Below are 19,022 nucleotides of genomic sequence, written 5' to 3'. Positions count from 1 at the left end.
GGCAATCGCTCCCAAGAGCTCAGTTTTTAAGCTAGATTCAATTTCTTTGCATGAGAGGACACAGAATAGACTGCGCTATCAAACTGCTATCTCGGTTTTTCGAAATTTTGAAAATTTCGAAAATTTTATATAATAAAATTCAAAATTTATATTTTTTCTTTTTTTTCAAAAACTTTTTAATTTTTCGAAAAAAAACCGGAATATGTGTGATAGAACGCATTATAATGAATAACTCTAGCAAGTTTTAGCTAAATATCTTCAAAAATGGCCAAGTTATACGCATTATTGCAAAAAATTAACAATTATTAATTTTTCAAATCATTTTTTCAGCACGAATTTGACATCGTACGCCAATATAAATAGCACCATCGTGTTCCTGAGCTCAAACTGCATCCAATAGACACCTTTTTTGTTGAAAAATTTTAACTTCAAAATTTGACCTTTTTTGACCTGAAAGTGACCTGACCTAAGCTAAATTTGACTCAAAATGACCTCGAATGACACAGACGACATCAAATTCGAAATTTTTAGCCTAAATGGACCATAAAACATGTGTCACGTGACCGACGGATGATATGTTATTTTCGTGACCTGTGATGACCTGACCTTGACCTGAAAATCAAAGTACAAGTTTGGTACCCTCAGAGTATCTAGAGCATCTGTTCACGAGTGTGTGAACCAAAAATGAGCCTGATCTGACTTGTAAGACGGCGGCCAGAGCCCAAAACGTGAAGAAGCCAAAATGCTAATAATTTTTACTTTGACCTGACCTGTGACGTCATCGGTGACCTCGAGGTCAATGAAATTAGGTTTTGCTCGACAGTTTTTCCGGGGCTATCAGACGCCGTTTGAATTTTGACGATCGGCCCAGTAGTTTCGGAGTTAGGAGGGGGGGCTATGAATAGCCCCCCCCCCCCCCCCAGTAGGGCGTGTTATACGCAGACCCCAGTGGGGCGCGGGTTAAAATGGCCCATTGCAGGGGCATTGCTGCAAAGTATGGCGGTACTTGTCTGAAGATGAGCATGCTCGAAGTTCATGGATATATCGTGGTACTTCTCGGGTTTGAACTTTAAATTCCTGTCTGGGAGCTCTTGCTTTGTTTGAAAGTTATGCGGCCAACGGAGTATGTCAATAGGTCCGTGAATATGAAACCCTTTCAAGGAATATTTCAAATAAACAACTGCGATTTACGCATTAACAGTAACTATGCTCAGCCCTTCGTATTAAAGGGACCCTCCCACCTTCAAAAAAGTTAATGAATTGGCATAAAAGTGATGTAGCGTGAATCACAAAGAGCGAAAATGAACATCTACCAAATTTCACCGGAAAATATTCACCCGTTTTCGAGATATAAGACTTTTATTTTTGTTTACTTTTTGGGAAATCCGCTGTTTCTATGACGTCACATAAAGGTTTTCTTTACGTCGGTATTTGGAAGCAATAGTTTGGTATCAAAGTGCGACAAATATTGCGCGAATGATGCGTTTATCTTATCAAGGTCAATATATGATGGCCAATAAAGGATTCCAGGACAATTCTTATGGCATTTCTTCGTATCGCAATTCTTCGTCTGCAAATCTTCGTCAGGGCATTTATTCGTACCTATCGCATTACTTTGTCTCGCACCAGGGTATATGAAAATCGGCTCGCATTTCTTCTTCAACGCAAATATATGCAAGAGTAAGCATTGAGGGACAAATAAATGCACCGACGAAGATTTGTAGACGAAGAAATGCGGACGAAAAATTGTGCTACGAAGAAATGTCATGCGAGGATTCGTTCGGGTACCATGACATTTATGTGATTTCAAAGTCAAGGTTCACAGCTGATCTGCTAAATCAAGCCAAGAATCCAAACTATCAAGAAACTATAAATATTTGTTTGTCTGTCACAGAGGTCTCAAGCAATATAAGGTTGACATATGTTGAATCAAAAATCTACTGCCACAACTCACATCTCCTGCCTTAGTTTATCATTGTTGTTTTAACTTGCTTTCAAGAGAAACAGAAGCCAGTATCTGATATCACTTCAGATGATTGTTTCAAGATCTGAGTTCAAATGGAAATAAAAACAAGATCAAGATGAAACAGGGATTATTGCTGTTAAAGTAGTTTGGCCATGATACAACAAGCACATAAATCATTAGCCAAATCAAATACTGGTTGGTTTGTCAAGATGTTTGTTGTCTGTCGTCTGTCGAGCTGCTATGAACACTGAACGCTCTCACTCTTACTTTAAAGAGAGTAGTTTAAGTTGAATGGTAGTGAGCTGTAATTAGACAAAGCAGCTATTCAGTGCTCACATCAAGCCAGGCTAGGAAATGCATCAACTGTGGTGGGAGGAAGCAGGTTCGGCAGCCCTATGTTGTAAACTTCTGTTATGTCTTGTGTTTGATCAACTGATGTTTTCTGCTCTGTTTTGTGCAGTGATAGTAGCAGGTAACTGCATGCTTGTCAAATTATGTGAATAAACGAATTCATAACATTGCATTTTTCTCTCCATGCAAGGAACAAGTAAGATGTTGTAGAAAATGTAATAGAGGGCTGCATTGCTGATTTTGCACTTTATGAGAGCTTTATTTAGAATTGCTTTCCTGAAAGCTACACACAGGCCACAGTGCTGAAATTCACAATGTCATAGCTTTTGGCTGAAAAAAAGAAAAGACTTACCTAGGTAAAATTGGCTGAAAGTATGGCAGAGCAGCATATTTACGTCTGGACAACGAGTTGCGGGGAAAAGTGCTGATTTTGCCGCAGTTTTAGGAGCCGGTTATTAGGCTGGATTTTTGGGTTACTTTTTCGTTCTGATTCCTGTATTTCATGGTGTTTGGCTTTTGAATATTTAAGTTCTTTCAGAGAAATATTAATTGCCTTACAGATTTTGTGAAAATGTTTCAGTTTTTATGAGCCGACCGCTAGAATCCTAAAACAATACATCAGCACTACAATTATTGTAAACAAACAAATGGAGCACCACTTGGCTCCGTTCTGCGCTCCGTTCCCAAGGCATTTTTTAAGCTTATCTGATGGTTTTCGAACTCTTGTATGTCGTTTTGTTGTAAGTTTTGAATCTCTTGTGACTGAATTATATCATATTAAAGAAGCATGTTGAGTGAAAACAATCCCAAGTTGAAGTATACAGGAGGCTAAGAGTCCTGAGTTGTGAGTCCTGAGTAATATCAGGTTGAAGTTAGGAAATGTTGGTTGATAAACGCAAGTTGATCTGGCTCACTTATCAGCCAGAAAAAGTAAAATTAAAAGAGCTTATTGGCCGAAAACAAGCTATAATATTGCAGGAAATCAATACTGAAGAGCACACGTAGTATCAAGCCAGAAAATGTTGGGCGTTGGCTGATGAACGCGCATTGATGTATTGGTATGAATATTGAAATATTACTTACAGCAGCAAGATCAATGAGTGCTAACAGTCAAGTGAAAAAATCTAGAAGGGACAAACCTGGGCAGCTTTACTTTGCTATGCAGATGGTAATGTGCATTGCTGATTGCTCAGTGTCTGGCAAATGAAACATGCGATCATTCTATTGCAGCTTGCTACTGGAAGAGAAAGCTTGGATCACTAAATCAGCTTTATAATGTTTAATTTGATGTTCATCATTACTTTGCATTTCTTGAAAAAAGGATTTAAGTAAAATTGTCAATGTGACAATCCATGCAATGATGTGATCATATCATGTGTTCCGTGATGGTGATTATTGGTCTAATATACAAAAGCAAAGCTGTCAGCATTTCTTTCTGTGGATGGCCAGAAGGGACTCAGAACTTGAGAAGTATTTGTTTTCTTCACAGGGCTGGGATAAAAAGTACTGCCAGGGTAATCTTCCAGAAACTTTATTTTGACTTGGTTATGAGATGTAGGCACAAGTAGGTATAGGTGCTCAGTACCTATAGTCTATAGTTTAGTAGTTATGTAGGTTTAGTTGCGTTAGCTAATATTAGGTCATGTAAGTCTTTTTTTTTAATTTGCCAAGTGTCCATAAAAATGTGACCTGATCAATTCATACCTGACTAACCTGACCTAACCTCAATCATCACACTTATTTGAAACTTACCCAAGACCTGCATAGCATTAGCACCCAGTTATAGGTACTAGGTACTCACTCTAACTCAATCTTACCTGCTAACCTTCAACTTGATAACAGTTAGCTCACCTTGCCAAACCACATCCAGGGAAACAGCCAAATGAGGAACTGGCTCATTGGGTGGCTGGTTTGAGTCTGTGCATTTTAAGTGTTTCTTCTCTGAAGCTGCTCTGCACTGCTGTATGCCATGTTAGATGCTCAGAAAAATGTGGGAAATGATAACTAAGCTAGTTTAGTGCTTTGTTCATGCTTGAGACATCAACAAGTGCAAATCCTGCGGGGGTACAGCTATGAGCTAGGTGAGTATGTTATTTGAATATGCTGTTTGACTGTAGTAAATATACAAACAATCACAGGGTCACAGTTATATTCAATCTCCGCATAAACATACAACAAAACGCCCATAGCCTCACTCTGAGCACACAACAAATAACTTAAGCCTTTGCAAGCACAAAAATGTTTTGATTTACAGGATAGGTATACAATATATCCTCTGTTCTTGGGGATCTTGCTGCAAAGTTTGAGCTGAAGTAAGATGACTAAACTTCAGGTATGATTAACTTTTTCTTCTTAGCCACTGCTTATGTACGAGAAAGACTAAATGCTTGGTTGATCAATGCCTTGAAAATTTAATGATCCATCTTCAATTCGACATGAAGGCACGAAGAATATAGTTCCCACTTCTCTCTCCTCTTGGAATATACTCAAAGCAAAATATTTAATAACTTCTTCTTAGTGGAGGGACATGGACAAGAGCAAATATCATAGCTCAAGCTTCCCTTCAAGTTAACCTCTGGGAGTTGGCACTGATCACACCGATATTCACACGGACACCTTTGATCCAAGATGAAATTGAAATGTGTAAATCTGTCTAGTCAATCATGGAAGGAACGGATGAACTTGAGGTCAATATGATATTTTCACCTGGTTCGCTTCATATTTTGTAACAAACGCGCAAAAACTGCAATAAAACAGCACTATATGCTTCTGGACAAAATACAATGAAGTAAAAACTTAGCTTTGATGGTATTCATTCTCGGCCAAAATCTAATTACAAAATATTTTATAGTAAGAACTAAATTTCGGCTAAAAACAACGCACGTTTTAAAAAAGAATCATTCCAATGACGGTCCATTATTGCGGTCCTGATATCGCCACTATTTCCGGCCTCTCCAACGCAACTCGTTGTCCAGACGTAAATATGCGGCAGAGCAGGTCTTGATGCGTATGCCCATCCGTGTGCTTGCCGAAGCCGAACTGACTGCAACACATTTAACTCTGACCCACCATGGTGGCTGGCATATCCTGAACTTTCACCACTCTAAGCAAGACAACTTTCAGCCCTCAGCATTGTATTAAAACACTGTACAAAACACTCAAAATTTGTTTCAGTGCCATCCACTGACAACATCAGTCGCCATTCACCAGGCCAGTAAAAACAGAATAGATAATAGCTTCAAACCCATGTAGTCAGAGTTACTAGGTCTGCACCTTAAAACAAAATCCAGGTGACATTCACCACGCCAGTAAAAAAACAGGTAGGTACTTAGGTAACGTAACAGCTTCAAATCTGGTAACATGTTGGTCGGACTTAACACTACCATATGTACATGGAATAATATGATACCAAACAATAGTGCAACCATTCTGGACAACAAAAGTGTATGATAAAATTAATTTAGAATACTTTGGCAGCATGATTTACGAGCACAGGCAGGTGTTACCTACCAGCCTTCTCAATGCTCGTAAAACCAACATTGTAGTTTTGATTTTACCTTACATGATAACACACTTGGCTGCAATGGCACATTTAATTTAACACTGTGAAAAGACCAGTTATAACCACTTCACAAGCACAATTGCACCTCATGCCGACATCCTTTTCCAAAGACAGTCAGCAGCGTCTTTCGTCAAAACTGGAAGATCAATCCCCTTTCAACTGTTAACATCAAAAATATTTATTCATGGTGTGATCTCCTTTGGAAACCTTGCGGGAAAAGAATTAATGTCAATTGTCAGCTCTTCAAATTTCTTTGGACTTAAACTTGCAGTACCATATCCAGTTTGCTTTGATATTTTGTTTTTCATTCCATGTTGAAGTTGAACACCAAGCTCCAGATATAGCAGGCAGCTTGATCATCTTCGGCCTTGGTAAAATATCAGTCCAAGTTCCAGTGGTGGGTATCTTCTAATATTCAAATTAAAATGAAGAGCAATAGGCTTTCTCAGCGCCGACGACGGATTTCACGTTGATAAAAAAGGGAGCTCAAGGTCAGCAAAACTCGGGTTCAAGGAATGGCGGGCGTTGAAATGACTGCTGACGTCATCAACAAACCGCTAATGGTTAAGAGATAGGGACTAAGCTGGTCCCACCCTGCAAGTAAAGGGAAGAAATTTCTTGAACACCATAAAGCTGCGGGGGTTGCGACCAGGATAAATGGTGGTTTCTGAGCCTGGCCGCAAACTTGGCTATCTCAACTCAAAACTAATGTTAAGGTGGGATGGTCCCTTTAACCCTCGCACGACCAGGCCATTTCTCATAACACGAACGACCAGGGGGGGGGGGGGTTGTTACGACCCCCCCCCTGGCGTTTCGAAACGGAAGGTCGTAGAGCTTAGCGGAAAAAACCAACGGATTGCTCTCAACGAGATCTCGCGATTGGTGGTATATTTTTTGGTCCTAGGTCAACATTTGACCTACTTATGACCGGTCAAAGGTCAAATTTTCCAAAAAAATCAAACTTTTTCAACTTTCCGCGGCGATTGCGGCAAAATGGTGGGAGATATCGACTTGAAACCTTCACTATCGTGTTCCTTGATCAATTCTCTATCGTTTGGTATGTATTTCGTTTCCCTAGCTCTAAAAATGGCGCGTTGGGAGGGAGCGCCGGAAGTCGGCAAGGTCACAGTCGGCGGCAGAAATTCGAAAAATCAAAATTTAAATTTTTGAAATCTGATTGTATTTTTGGATTTGGGAGGTCCATTTGCTCCCTATAGAAGCTAATATTGCTGCATATTCCCATCGAGGTGACAAGAATTAGCAAAATAGTGGTTCGGGCGCTTTTCAAAAATAGTACCGGACGCTGTTCCTCTTGTGACGTCATAGCTCCGTGACCTGACCTGACCCGGTCAATTTTCTTGCACCACACGATAGCCAATGCTTGCCCCAACATGCATCGGAAGTTTCATCATGATCCATCAAACAATGTGGGTATCACCGGCAGAAAACCTAGGGATTCGGCGCACACGTTTGGTAACTGTCGGCCAGAGGCTGTACCTCTTATGACGTCATAACTCCGTGACCTGACATGACCCGATCAATTTTTTTTCGGCAAAAGATGCGCAAAGGTTGCCCCAGAGGGTATTGAAAATTTCAGCCCGCTACGACAAGCCGTTTAGCGTGCACTTCGAAAAAACCTCAGGGGGGGTTGATACAACTCCCCCCCCCCCCCTAGGCGTTCTAGGGTTAATAACCACAAAACCATCAGTGCAGTTGATTCATGCTGAAATATTTTCAACGTTGTAACAAGAAGCTCTCAGTTGAAGTCGTGAAAATACCAGGACAAGCAAAACAACGAAGCAAATAAGGTACTTGTAGCTACTTGTTGCCAAAGTTACCCATTTAGTCTGAAATGTTTGCCACTTTGAGGTACCGTTTGAAGTGGATAATTAAAATGTCGAAAATACCCAACAACGCCGGTAAAATATGAGAAGACACGGCACACCATCCCAACTCATCACCGGGAAAGTCACCGCCCTTCTCTCTCCTCCCCTTCGCGAGATCCCACCGCAGCTGTCGCCAACCTGTGCCAGAGGCCGCGGTGGCTCGGGGCGGAGCTGCGGCACCTCGGAGCCGAGATAGTGACGTTTCAGGCCGGCAGCAGTCATCAGCGGGCCGATCCATCCCGGCGATCGGTCCATTTTTCAGCCGCTCACCGCCGGCTGTTTTGCAGCGTCGGCCACAGCTCGGCCGGCGGTGGATTTTTTTACGGGTCGGCCGGCGAGCCGATAACACCGGAGCCGATGAATGGTGCTCGCGCGTTGACAGGTCAGAGCGCCGGGTCAGACAGAGTGACGGCTCAGCCGGCTCGATTGGCCCATCTGTTCGCGGTTAGCGATGGTTGAGAGCGCTCAACGATGGAACGATGAAACGATGGACCATCGGGCTTAAGTGCCAACACTGTGCGGGGGCGGCCCGTTTCCGGACGCGTGCGATTCTCATGGAGCGGTGGGAAGGACGCGCTCCCGGCGGCGACCGAACGGTATTGGAGTGATCGATGGTCAGCGGACCGACTCTGGAGGCGCTGAGTTCATCATCGCCGGCACCCCGCCGGCAAATGACCGGTTACGTGCATCGCTGGCCGCTTGATCACAGGACGATTTCCGGCGACCGATGTTCGATTTCAGCTCGATCACAGAATGGGTAGTAGCTCAACTGTGGTAGTTCTCGTTTGAGATACGAATAAGCAGTGAGTGGCCAGTGCGGGCAGTGCCCTAAGTGTCTCCTTCGTTTCACCACTTGAGTCTTCCCCAGCCGCGCTCTAAGGTTTCATTCCGCGCACGGTCCAGTCAGTTTTCAGCGACGCCGTCCCCCCATTATTTTCCATATCGGAGGACGATATCAGACAGGCCATTTGGCCCGCGGAACGGCCCCGGGCCAGCTGCCTTATTTTTACCGGGCCGATTCTAAAACGGCCACTGCCCGGCTGTCATCCCGCTGAACACTCGCTGAACACCCGCTGAACACCCGCTGAACACCCGACGAGCACCCCAAAGAGCAACGTCCGCCGGCGGCCGCTGAGGGCACCCGGCGGTCATCAGAGCTGCACCAGCTGCTCACGGGATACAGCCGCCGACCACAATGGGCACAGTTTTACCGCTTTTTGTCTCCTCTGGTCAGCAGGGAGGCGTCAGGCACCGAGGCGGCGAAAAACGACGCCCAAAAATGCCGACGTCAAAAATGCGCGGCGGCGCGGCGGCGGCCCGGCGGACCGGACGTGGTCGGGACCCCGGTGCGCCGGCGCCGCGTGGTGTCGGCCACGGTACCGCGGCAGGTCCCGCACGTTTCACCCGTGGTTCCGCTGGGACCGGCGTGACATGCGGAACAGCGGAAATCTTGTAAGAGAGCGTGTTACCTTTTCAGAGTATTACAAGATTAGTTTAAATGTTCGCTAAATTTACAGTACAACGGTGCGCCAAAAATCATTTCGAGTGGTTTTTCCCAAATTACTTCAGAACTATTCATTTTGGTCATAAAACGTATGCGTAAGCAAGTTATTTTCATCGCAAATCAGTTTAATGACACTCATTTTGATGAACACTGAACAGCAATTACAATCAACGTTTGGGTGTGTAGTCACCACTTCTTGCGAAGATCGATTCACTAATAGCTGACCCACTGAACTTTCAGACACACAAAAATGACAGGGTTTGGGATTACAAAACAACGCGCCTCTGGCTAAGCGGGTCCCTTGAAGCTGTTCCGACTGGGGCAGAGACAGGGCGGGGCGGGCCGGTGACTGAGGCGGGGGAGGGGAAGGAGGCGGGTGGCGGCCCGTCTTTAAGCCAACAACTCGGCCATCCGTCCAGTCACCGGCTGACAATAGGCCACTAATTGGTGAGGACTTGCAGACGGCGAGTGGCAGCCGCGGTCGGACCGGTGCGGCAATCAGAGGTAATTTGGATAATTCGGCGCGTCAGTCAGGCCGGGCCGACCCGGCCGCGTGACCCGGCGCCGACCCAGCCCGGGTCTGTGGGAACGGGCCGGCGAGAGGTGCGCGCCGGAACCGGGCCCGTGTCAGTAACAGCTGCCGACTGAGGCCGACAGCTGAGGGCCACATCCATTATTAAAACACTTTTGTCCGGCTGAGCATGTGGATATTATTCTAGAATAATTGTTTAAGTCTAAACTCGCGTCGTCACGCTGAAAAACTAGCTCCTTTTAAACATCTCTGTACCATATTACGTCCAGTCGTGACAGCCTTCTGCAATAAGTGACATCATTTTACCAGAGGCCAGAATCGTAAATTCCACGGATCTACATTGCTGGAACTTCGTGGCATATGGCATGTGACTGTAATGAGCTTGTAAGCAGCCACATACATTGTCTATAATTGAATACACTCTCGCAATGAGAAGGAAAACTGACTCATCTGCAGTAATGCTCAGAGATAAATGATATGCAGGCTCCCGAATATGAGAGCGAGTCAGGACTTTGATATGACACATCGACTATGATTTCACTGTGCTCTTCTCCGAAATTTATCGGCTTGTTTTCTCTCCAAATTTTGATGCTGAAATCAACAACGAAACCACAGGCATAAAACTGAGCAGCAGCGCGGCCACTGACAAATATTCAGGGAGCAATATGGGAAGCTTAGGCCGAAATGGGCCATTTTCATATCTAATGCAGCACCATAAAGCGGAGAGGAGGCGCGGCGTCGGCACCGGCCGCGGTGGCGGCGGGGAGGTGGCGGCAGGTTGGGCCGCTGAATGGTTTACGGTTTCGGCGAACCGGTAAGCCACAGCCGCCAGCCGAACAGACGTCTTTGTTCCGGGCCGCTATTGCTCTGATATGCAGCCCATCATAACTTTGGTCGGCGGCTGGAAGTGGCCGAAATTCTTTTTGAGCTTATGGCTGAATTCTTCATAGATCGGCGGCGGAAATGGATCAGAGCGGACACATCTTGAAGGGCGCCTCACTGGGCACAGGAGCAACGGGCTTTGAGAAGGACATCAGTTGGATGGCAGCAGTAAATAACGTCAGACAAATCGTCCAAATTTTGCACAGTTTTCTTTTTTAATGCTTAGAATAAGATAATCAAATGATTTCTAACTGAACTGATGACCGTCGAGGTCTCATTCAATTTAAAACTTAGCTGTTTTAATCCACGCAAAAGATTCATCACTTCCCAGACAGCAAAACTTATCCCACGCGCTTTTCTTCGTTCCATCCCAGCTCCTAAATCTCCATCATTCGGCCCTTTTCTGCTATCAGGCGCGCCGTTTCTCTTCAACTGCGTTCTCTCCCGGGGCCGGAACAAGGTCGTCGGACGCGTGGCTCGATTCCTCTCTCAGCCCCACCGGCCGCATCAGTCCCTCCCTCCATCAGGTCCACTAGCTCGTGTCCCTCATTTAGTCTCGCCGGCCCCTCATTTCAAATAACCCCGCATTCCTGAGTCACTTGTTGTGTGCGGACTGACTAAGCGCCTGCCCCACACAGACCACAGACGGTGCGTGCCGAGCGTGCTGCTGTGTCCACCCTGCCCCCTCACCCGTTCCGGCAGAGCCCGGATCGTGTCCAAACCGTTTACCGCGTCTGCTCTCTGCGACAACATCTGGTCATCCCCGGCGAGCCGGCGCCCGCTCGTCGCTCCGACCATTGTCCGTGCTCCGATGACAAATCAAACACGTCGCCCCGAGTGACCCGCCGTTTGTCCGAGCGCTGCCCGGCGCCGGCCCGGAAGGCGGCCAGCCAGGGTGGAGAGGCGACCACGGCAACCGACCAGCCGACTCCACCTCACAGGAAACGGCCAGTTCCGGCCACCGCCCGGCCCGAGCATTGTCGGTAAACGGCGCAGGAAACGGAGCCATCCGACGGTGTATTGATTCGGACCGTGGCAGCGACGGAGCAAAATGGACGCAACGATAGTAAAGTAATAACTTGGAAATGGGTGAGCGTAGCGAGGATGTAGCTATCTCGACTCAATGCGATTTTGCTGAGCTATTTCGTATGGCACTGAAGCGCCTGACTTCCAAAAATATATATAAATGTAACTTGATTGAAAGGAATCTTCAGTGACACACGAAAATAATTGTTCTTATCTAGGGGTTCAGCACCGTAAATTTTGGCGCAGCTACGAAAAAGCATGCCTGTAAGATTTCGACATAAGTGATGACCAAAACCCACACTTCCTCAGAAGGAGACAAGGTCAAATCTCTAGAGCATCAGTGGCATTCACGACGGATATCTGATCGCCCTGAATCACCGCCTTTAAAAATCGTTCCACTCCAGGGTCACGGGGTGCCTTTCTCTGCCGCCGGTACTTAGAGCAGAGCGGGGCAGGACGGGAGGGGGTCCATTCTCTCCCCCCCCCGCTGCCCACCTGACGGGCCGACATCGCCCTCTGTCAGGGCCGCAAAAACAGGAAAATTACGCACTGGAGTCCGCTGGGCCGCCCTTATTAATGACCCTCTTTACCAGGGGACCGACCGCTTACACGAGTCGGGGTTCACCCTCATTAGTTAGCATATCTCGGCCGATCGTGGCCGGCGCACGGACGGGCGGCCAGTGGCACGGACCTCCGGCGGGCCCGGCCGACCTCCCGTGTCTGTCCTGTCACAGCGGCCCCGGGGGGCGCCGTCCCCGCGGCCGACCCAGATGCGCCGCCCGCGTTCCTGGCCAGTTTGTGTTGGCATCCGAGGACAGACAATTCATAGCAGGCCGGTCCAGGACGCCATTGTAATCGGCAGAAGACATTTCGCTGGGAGTCCATTGTATGCGCAAAAGTCGGTTGGTGCCTCCGCGACTACCGTGAAAGTGGGGACACACGCCACATTCTAAGCATTCCGAGCTGGAACAAACGCCAAGAGTGGAATCCCACCGACGATATATAATCTTATGAATAGTAATCCTGATCAGAGACAATAGAACGCATGTTAGTCTGTTACTCTGCTAACTTTCCAACCTTCCTCGCTCCCTCAAAAAATCAAAATATAAAACATCTGTGCCCATACTTTTAGAATTTATAAATAGTTAATAATTAACTTGACGCCTCATATATGAAAGCAGTGTCTCCCGCCGGTCTAATAACAATACAATAGCTTAAATTTCGAATATTTCTTTGTGTCCAGACTACGCGTTGCAGATGTTCGCTCATCCCAATATTGCTGCCGCGGGCTGACGGGCGCGGCCCCAGCTGCGGAGGAGCAGCGGCCCGCAGAATATCGGCCGAACTCGGCGCGCCGGAGACACAATCACATCGGTCATCGAGAGTCGACAGCATTAGGCCCGATTGGCCCGCAGATATTACAACACGGCTCCAGACGGCCGACCATTCCACGGATGGAAATCTAAATCGATATCGGAGCGGCCAACATAACTCGGCCCGGCTGACACAAAGGCTCTGGGACCGCAGTAGTCGCAGCAGCCGGCCAATTGCCACCAGCCGGGAGGAATTCAATGCAGTTTCGTTTCATCAAACCAGCGTCTTCAGTGGATTAACAGAATGGATTCGGAGTCAATGATGATTAGTTCGCACCACAATGGGCCTTTTCGACCGCAGTCTGGGCGCTGAATGGATAGTTTCGCCGAGAGGACCGGCTACCAACTACATACTATAGGATGTTCCTCCGAGTGAAATGCAGATGTTTCGGAACAAATAATTTCATACCAAGACAGAAGACACGCGGCCATTGGCCACAAAACCATCTTCAGCGACTTGTGTCTGTTCACATGCGGTACCCCAGGTGTCTGTTTTTCTCAATATCCTCAGATGACCCATTGTCCTCCCCGGTATTCAGAGGTGACAACAGCACGCCGACACAAACATGCTCCAAAGTTATCATTCCAACGTCGCTCTCCACAACTTCTGAAGAGACAAATTTCTACACGCAGAACGTTAACAACACAAAATAAACCACTTCAAACACTCGCCCACAAATAGAGACCTCCAGTAGTTGTGTGTCTCCAAATGCCGCAATTTTCTCAACCTGAGCTTCATATAAGTTGAGGGCCTACAGTTTTCACTATTCTTTCGAGAAGTTACTCAGGTTTCATAATCTAGCTTGTATTTCTCATAATAAGGATTTTGTTTGCAACAGAGTGGCTTTATGGGCTTTCTGCTATCTATTTGTGTTCCGGCCTTGCCACAGCGAAGCAATGTGTTTCTGTCAGGCTTAGGCAGTTCGTTTCGGCCTCGTTTCGAAGGGATCTGCTCCCGCTAATCGCTGCTCTCTAATCGTCCAGACTGGAAAATGCCAGCAGATGCGGTTATGAAGTGTGGGCCGCCTGCTCGAACGGACGGCTCCACAACTGCAATACATAATACCCAGACAGACGCTCTAATTAAAACGCCCGGCGCCCACGCCGCTGGGTTCCGGCCGGCCGGCGAGCTTCCCCAGCCCTCCCCCTCCTTCCACCCACGGCTCAGCCCGACCAGCCCGGACGACCGACCGACCTTTAGAGCTGCGGCGCTCCGGACCGCAGCCGCCGCGCCGGTCCACACACGCATCTCAACTAGCCGGGCCTTTCACAGAGGTAAAAACGGTCTCCGGAGAGTGTTGACGCAGCCGCGGACCGGCGCCGGTGCGTGTTTGTGGGTTAACTATATTAGCGCGCGTCAATTGGGCCGGTGAATGGTGTGCGCGTGCGTGCGCCCCGACTGTTAGTTCGTGCTCCAACGAGCCACGAGCAGGCGAGCTCCGTTCACATTTGATATTCCTAATAGGCCGGCGGGTGACCCATGCCCGAAACGTGAGTAAAGGTCGCTCCGAGCCGGCTGTTTAACCCGCTGCGAGAGATAATTCACGGTTCTGATTATTTCCAATGCGGCTGGAACATCGAAAGCCGTGTTGCCGACTGAGAGCGGGCTAATTTTCGTCGAAAACCCTTCCCAGAACTAGCACGGCCCGACGCAGCATAGCGGTCACCTAATAAGGCCAGTAGGGGCATGGCTACGGGACTATAGCTGGACAGGATTCCCACGGGTACAGCACGCTAAAAATACTGCCCACGTGCGTCCCAGAGCTAGCCATTAGATCCAATGAATACTCGGTCCCAAGAGCATGGAATTGTGCTTCGCTCCGGGCCAGCTCACCATGTGACCTCGGCAAATCCCCGACTGTGCCGAGCCCCGAGGCCGCTCTGAGAGCAACGGTTAGTTTCTACGAGCATTGAGTGAGGCTGAGTTTCCATGGGTTTCCAGGGTAAGACTGATTACGATATTTCATTTCCACTACACTTTTCACTCATCGCTATCATTTTATTTCCACTCGCAGTCATGCAAGCAGCTCGAGCCTGACCTACGGGTCAATCTTTCTTAGCTTTCTGTGCTCTCCGTGACCCCACCGATCGGCAACTGCGCCCCGTCAGTCAGTTCGAACTCCGATCCGAACCATTCTAAGCGATCTCTCTCCGTTTTGCCCATCCCATCCGTCCCATTCCACGTCGTTCTGAGCCGTTCCGAGCCGTTCTGAGCCGTTCCAAGTGGTCAACTGTCCAACAAACACTGCTGGCGGAGCGTTACGACCGCAATCCCGGCCGTATCTCACGCCAGGCGCGCTCATCTCGGCCGGTCGCCGATGAGCAGCCAATTACCAGCCCCCTCACGCAGTGGGACCGGAGCGGACGCCATCTGACGGCCCAGTGCTGACGTCAGCCGGTGATGGTGCAGCCGGTGACCCTGCAGGGATCAGGGGTCAGAGGCGGACGACCGGCGGACGAGCGGCGGACGATCAGCGGATGCCGATAGGCGCCGGCAGGCCGCGCCGAGCCGAGAGGAGCCGAGAGGAGGCGCTCGGCGCAGCGGAGTCGCTTGGAGGGAGACCGCGGCGTGGCGGCGCCGCGCAGTTCAATGGCGCCCCAGCCGTGAATAGCGCCGTCACCGGCATGACGTCTGAGGTATGCCGCCGTCACCGGAGCGCCGATATTAGCGGCGCCGACGACGGAGATCCGGCCCGACCGGCGCCGACGGCCCCTGCATACTTTTGATAACGATTGTCAAAGCGGCACATTCTGAGAGAGCCTTGGAAATAGAATCGGGCACCTGTCAGAAAAGCCGCCGTGTTTCCATATTTCTGGCCGAGACGCGGCGCGGTGCGGTATGGATCTGTACGACCTCAGAGGAGCTGTTTCCTCCGCCCACACATCCGCTCGGCGCCGCCTCTGACGCCGGTAGCAACCCATTAGACCCTCAGAGGCCTGTTTCTCGGCCTGTTTTCTGTATTCATTAGTTGGGCAGCTACTTAGCTCTCGGCAGGTGGCCAGCGGGCGGGCAAAAAGAGCTGTTCCTCCCACCTCCGCCCGGGCCGGAGCGGGGCGGGCCAACTGACCGGCGCAGTGCTCTGGGAGGGTGATCGGTACGTGCGCGAACCGAGCTCAGACTGTGAGCGAGCGGCCTCCGAGCAGCGAACTGCACCCCGGGGACATGGGCCGACGTCAATTCATCCGTCTCGTCGGCCACCAAAGACGATTGATGGAAACGGCCCGCCTCCGTAACTGACTTTGCATGAGGTTTGGACAGAGCTTTCCTGTCAGATTTTATAGGAGGGTAGCTTGACTTCCGCTGGCAGTCCATTATGCAGCATGACTTAGCTGGAGTAAAAACATAAACACAAGAGTCATGGCGCAGTGCCCGTGCTTAACTGCACGGAAACATGGCAACGCTCTCAAACGGCGCCCCGGAGAAGCATAACGATGTCTTCAAGTCCGATGCTGGGGACCATAATTCAGTGGCCAACGCATTATGTTCGGCGAGGCTGTTGTAATTGCTAACGGTAGCAGAACTTCAACCGTACATCAAGTACGTCAGCACCCGCAGGCCTGGGAATTAATCACAGCATTCAGCCCGTTCACAAGAGCCGAATCCGGCCGGCTTTTAAACTCGGCCAATCCATCGGTTTCTACCCAAATGAAATTGCCTTTTCGACATAATGCCGGACACATGTTGGCCAGAATGCCGGCGGGGCCCTCCAATGGTCGGACATCGCTCAGGCGTCAGTGGCGGCGGATTTAGTCTCTGCTCCGGCCCTGGCTCCGACTCTGGCCCCGGCGCGCCGCTGGTGACGAGGCCGCCGGCCCAGCCGCCGCCCGCCGCCTACAAAGCGCCCAATTACAGCTGGCACCCCCTGCTTAAGGCACTCGGAGCTTTAATGACCCGTGCCAAAGTGCTGAGTTGAATCCAGGGTTACATTAAGAAAACATCTCGTCTGGTGCCAGTTAGAAAATCTCTTCTCCTTTTTTGCTCTGGCCTCTTGCGCTGTGACCAAATGGCGCACCATTTATTCTACCGTTTCTGAAATATTCAGCGAGTCACAACCCCTTGCCCTCGCATTATTGTGCGCCCCTCTCTTCAATTACTGCCCGCCTGGGCTGTGATCAGGTGCGATGTTTTATCCCTCAGCCGACCCTGGGGCCGCGGCGGTGGTCTGTTCGATGTCGAAGTGTGACGGTGCCAGGAATTCGGGCCGGCGCCGATCAGACGTCCCCAGCCGCGCTGACGCGTGCCAAACTCAGAACGCAGTTGGAGCCGGCCGGCGGGGGCTCTCAACACGCAGATACCGGGAGGGTGTGTCAACGGCATTGGCGTAACACACGGCAGGATAAGGCTAAAGAGCCAGGCTACGATCTTGCCTTGCACTATAGTAACACAGAGTATACTAACATGACTCAAACGCTACATTGCTGCAAAAATATATATTTAATTTGCTGAGTAAAGTAACGGTTATTGGATGTCACTTCGGATAAATTCAGGTGAATATTACTCCCGCGGCAACATCCGCTAATATTGTTTCCACGAGGCATCTTATCGAGGAGCAATATACGAGTAACCTATTACATAGGCTAGTCGAAGTCAGAAAAGAATATGTGCAATTCTTATTAGGTGTGTGTCTGTTTATATTTATCTTTTGACTTTTACTTTTCAATCACAAGAAATCGGAATTCGGCAGCTTCTTGGTCTCTTATTTCCGCATAGCATAAAATTATGACTAGCCGTACTCACCATCGCAGAATGCGCCACAAGCCAGTAGCACTACCAGAATGGCTGATCTGACCTCCAGCATGGCGGGCAGGTGCGGTCAGCACTCACGGGTAGGTCCGGCAAAAACGTCCCTCGGCCGGTCAGTCTCTGTTTCACTGCGCCCGCTATGGGCAGCCCTCAGTCCCGCCGCACCCACCAGGGCAGTCTCGGGGCACACACCCCGCTCAGTCCACCGGGTCGCGCGCTACGCACGTGACCGTTACGTGCTCAAACACCCGACCTCAACCCCTCACCGTCACCACACAACTGGCAGAGTCGTGCGGAGGAGGCGGCGGCGCCGGTACGGAACCGACCGCAGCGCCTCTGGCGGCCGCGGCGGGAACTGCGGAGATTCCCACGCCAGAGAGGGACTAGCACCAGCGGCGGGCGCGGAGAAAAAGAGCGGGGGCGTACACTCCGCGCCCGCCGAGCAAAGGGTGGACAATGGTGGCGATTAGGCCCGATCATTATGTAAGTCGTTTGATAAATGGTACGATTACACAGTGACCGTAACAAAGTGATTATTTTCTTGGACACGGCTTTGTAATGTGGTGTTTGGGGTGGCGAGAAACACGTGTATCAAGGGCATGACCTGCGCTGAAGAGGTACGCTTGCAAGAGTTATGAGGCTGTTTGCCGTAGCCAGCACTTAAACTTAAATTGAACTTTGCATTGATGACTTGAAGATAGAAGTGCTGCTTGCATTCCAGCTCTTAGATGTTCGATTAACATTCAAGGAACCAGAATGGATGAGTTCAGAATATCATGCCAGCCCGTTCGCTTTCAACTTTTCACTCACCATCAGTGACCACGGGCCCAGTTGGCATCCTTCCATGCAGAAATCAGAGCCTTTACACCGGTCTATCTTTCGTTGCCCAATACCCCCTCCCCACCGCGCCCCGATTTCGTCGGCAGCTGGCCCACCCGCCGCCGCCGCCGGCGATAGCCGCTGCCCCGTCTGTCGGCGGCGGGTCCTCCTATCGGCCATCAGCGGAGCAGGGTGCAGATAAGAGGTGAGTTCTCACCGCGGTAATCGCTGCTCGGTGACAGCCGCTGGCTCAGGGCTCTCTGGACACCTGGCGCGGCGGGCCGCAGCTCTGTCTGCCGCCCCACCAGAGCTGGGCGGCTCGAGAGGGCACAGAGGAGACGCACGGGCGTGCGTAGATGGGTGAGATGGGGTGCAGT

The 19,022-nt window shown here is 49.4% G+C and overlaps 1 protein-coding gene across 1 annotated transcript in view; it reads right to left on the bottom strand.

Moving 5' to 3' along the window:
- Positions 1-18,113, bottom strand: part of LOC122384818 (tyrosine-protein phosphatase 99A-like) — a 45,559-nt gene extending 27,446 nt beyond the window's left edge. Inside the window, exon 1 of the mRNA XM_043372569.1 lies at positions 17,821-18,113. Coding sequence (XP_043228504.1) covers positions 17,821-17,881 — 61 coding nt within the window. The 5' untranslated portion in view covers positions 17,882-18,113. The remainder of the gene's footprint in view (positions 1-17,820) is intronic.
- Positions 18,114-19,022: the final 909 nt, after the last annotated feature.

Source organism: Amphibalanus amphitrite, unplaced genomic scaffold, assembly GCF_019059575.1.
Source record: "Amphibalanus amphitrite isolate SeventyFive unplaced genomic scaffold, NRLGWU_Aamphi_draft 000199F_arrow, whole genome shotgun sequence".
In the NCBI taxonomy this organism is placed as follows: domain Eukaryota; kingdom Metazoa; phylum Arthropoda; class Thecostraca; order Balanomorpha; family Balanidae; genus Amphibalanus; species Amphibalanus amphitrite.
Note: the sequence above shows the minus strand (reverse complement) of the source record. Positions and strands in the feature narration are given on the sequence as shown.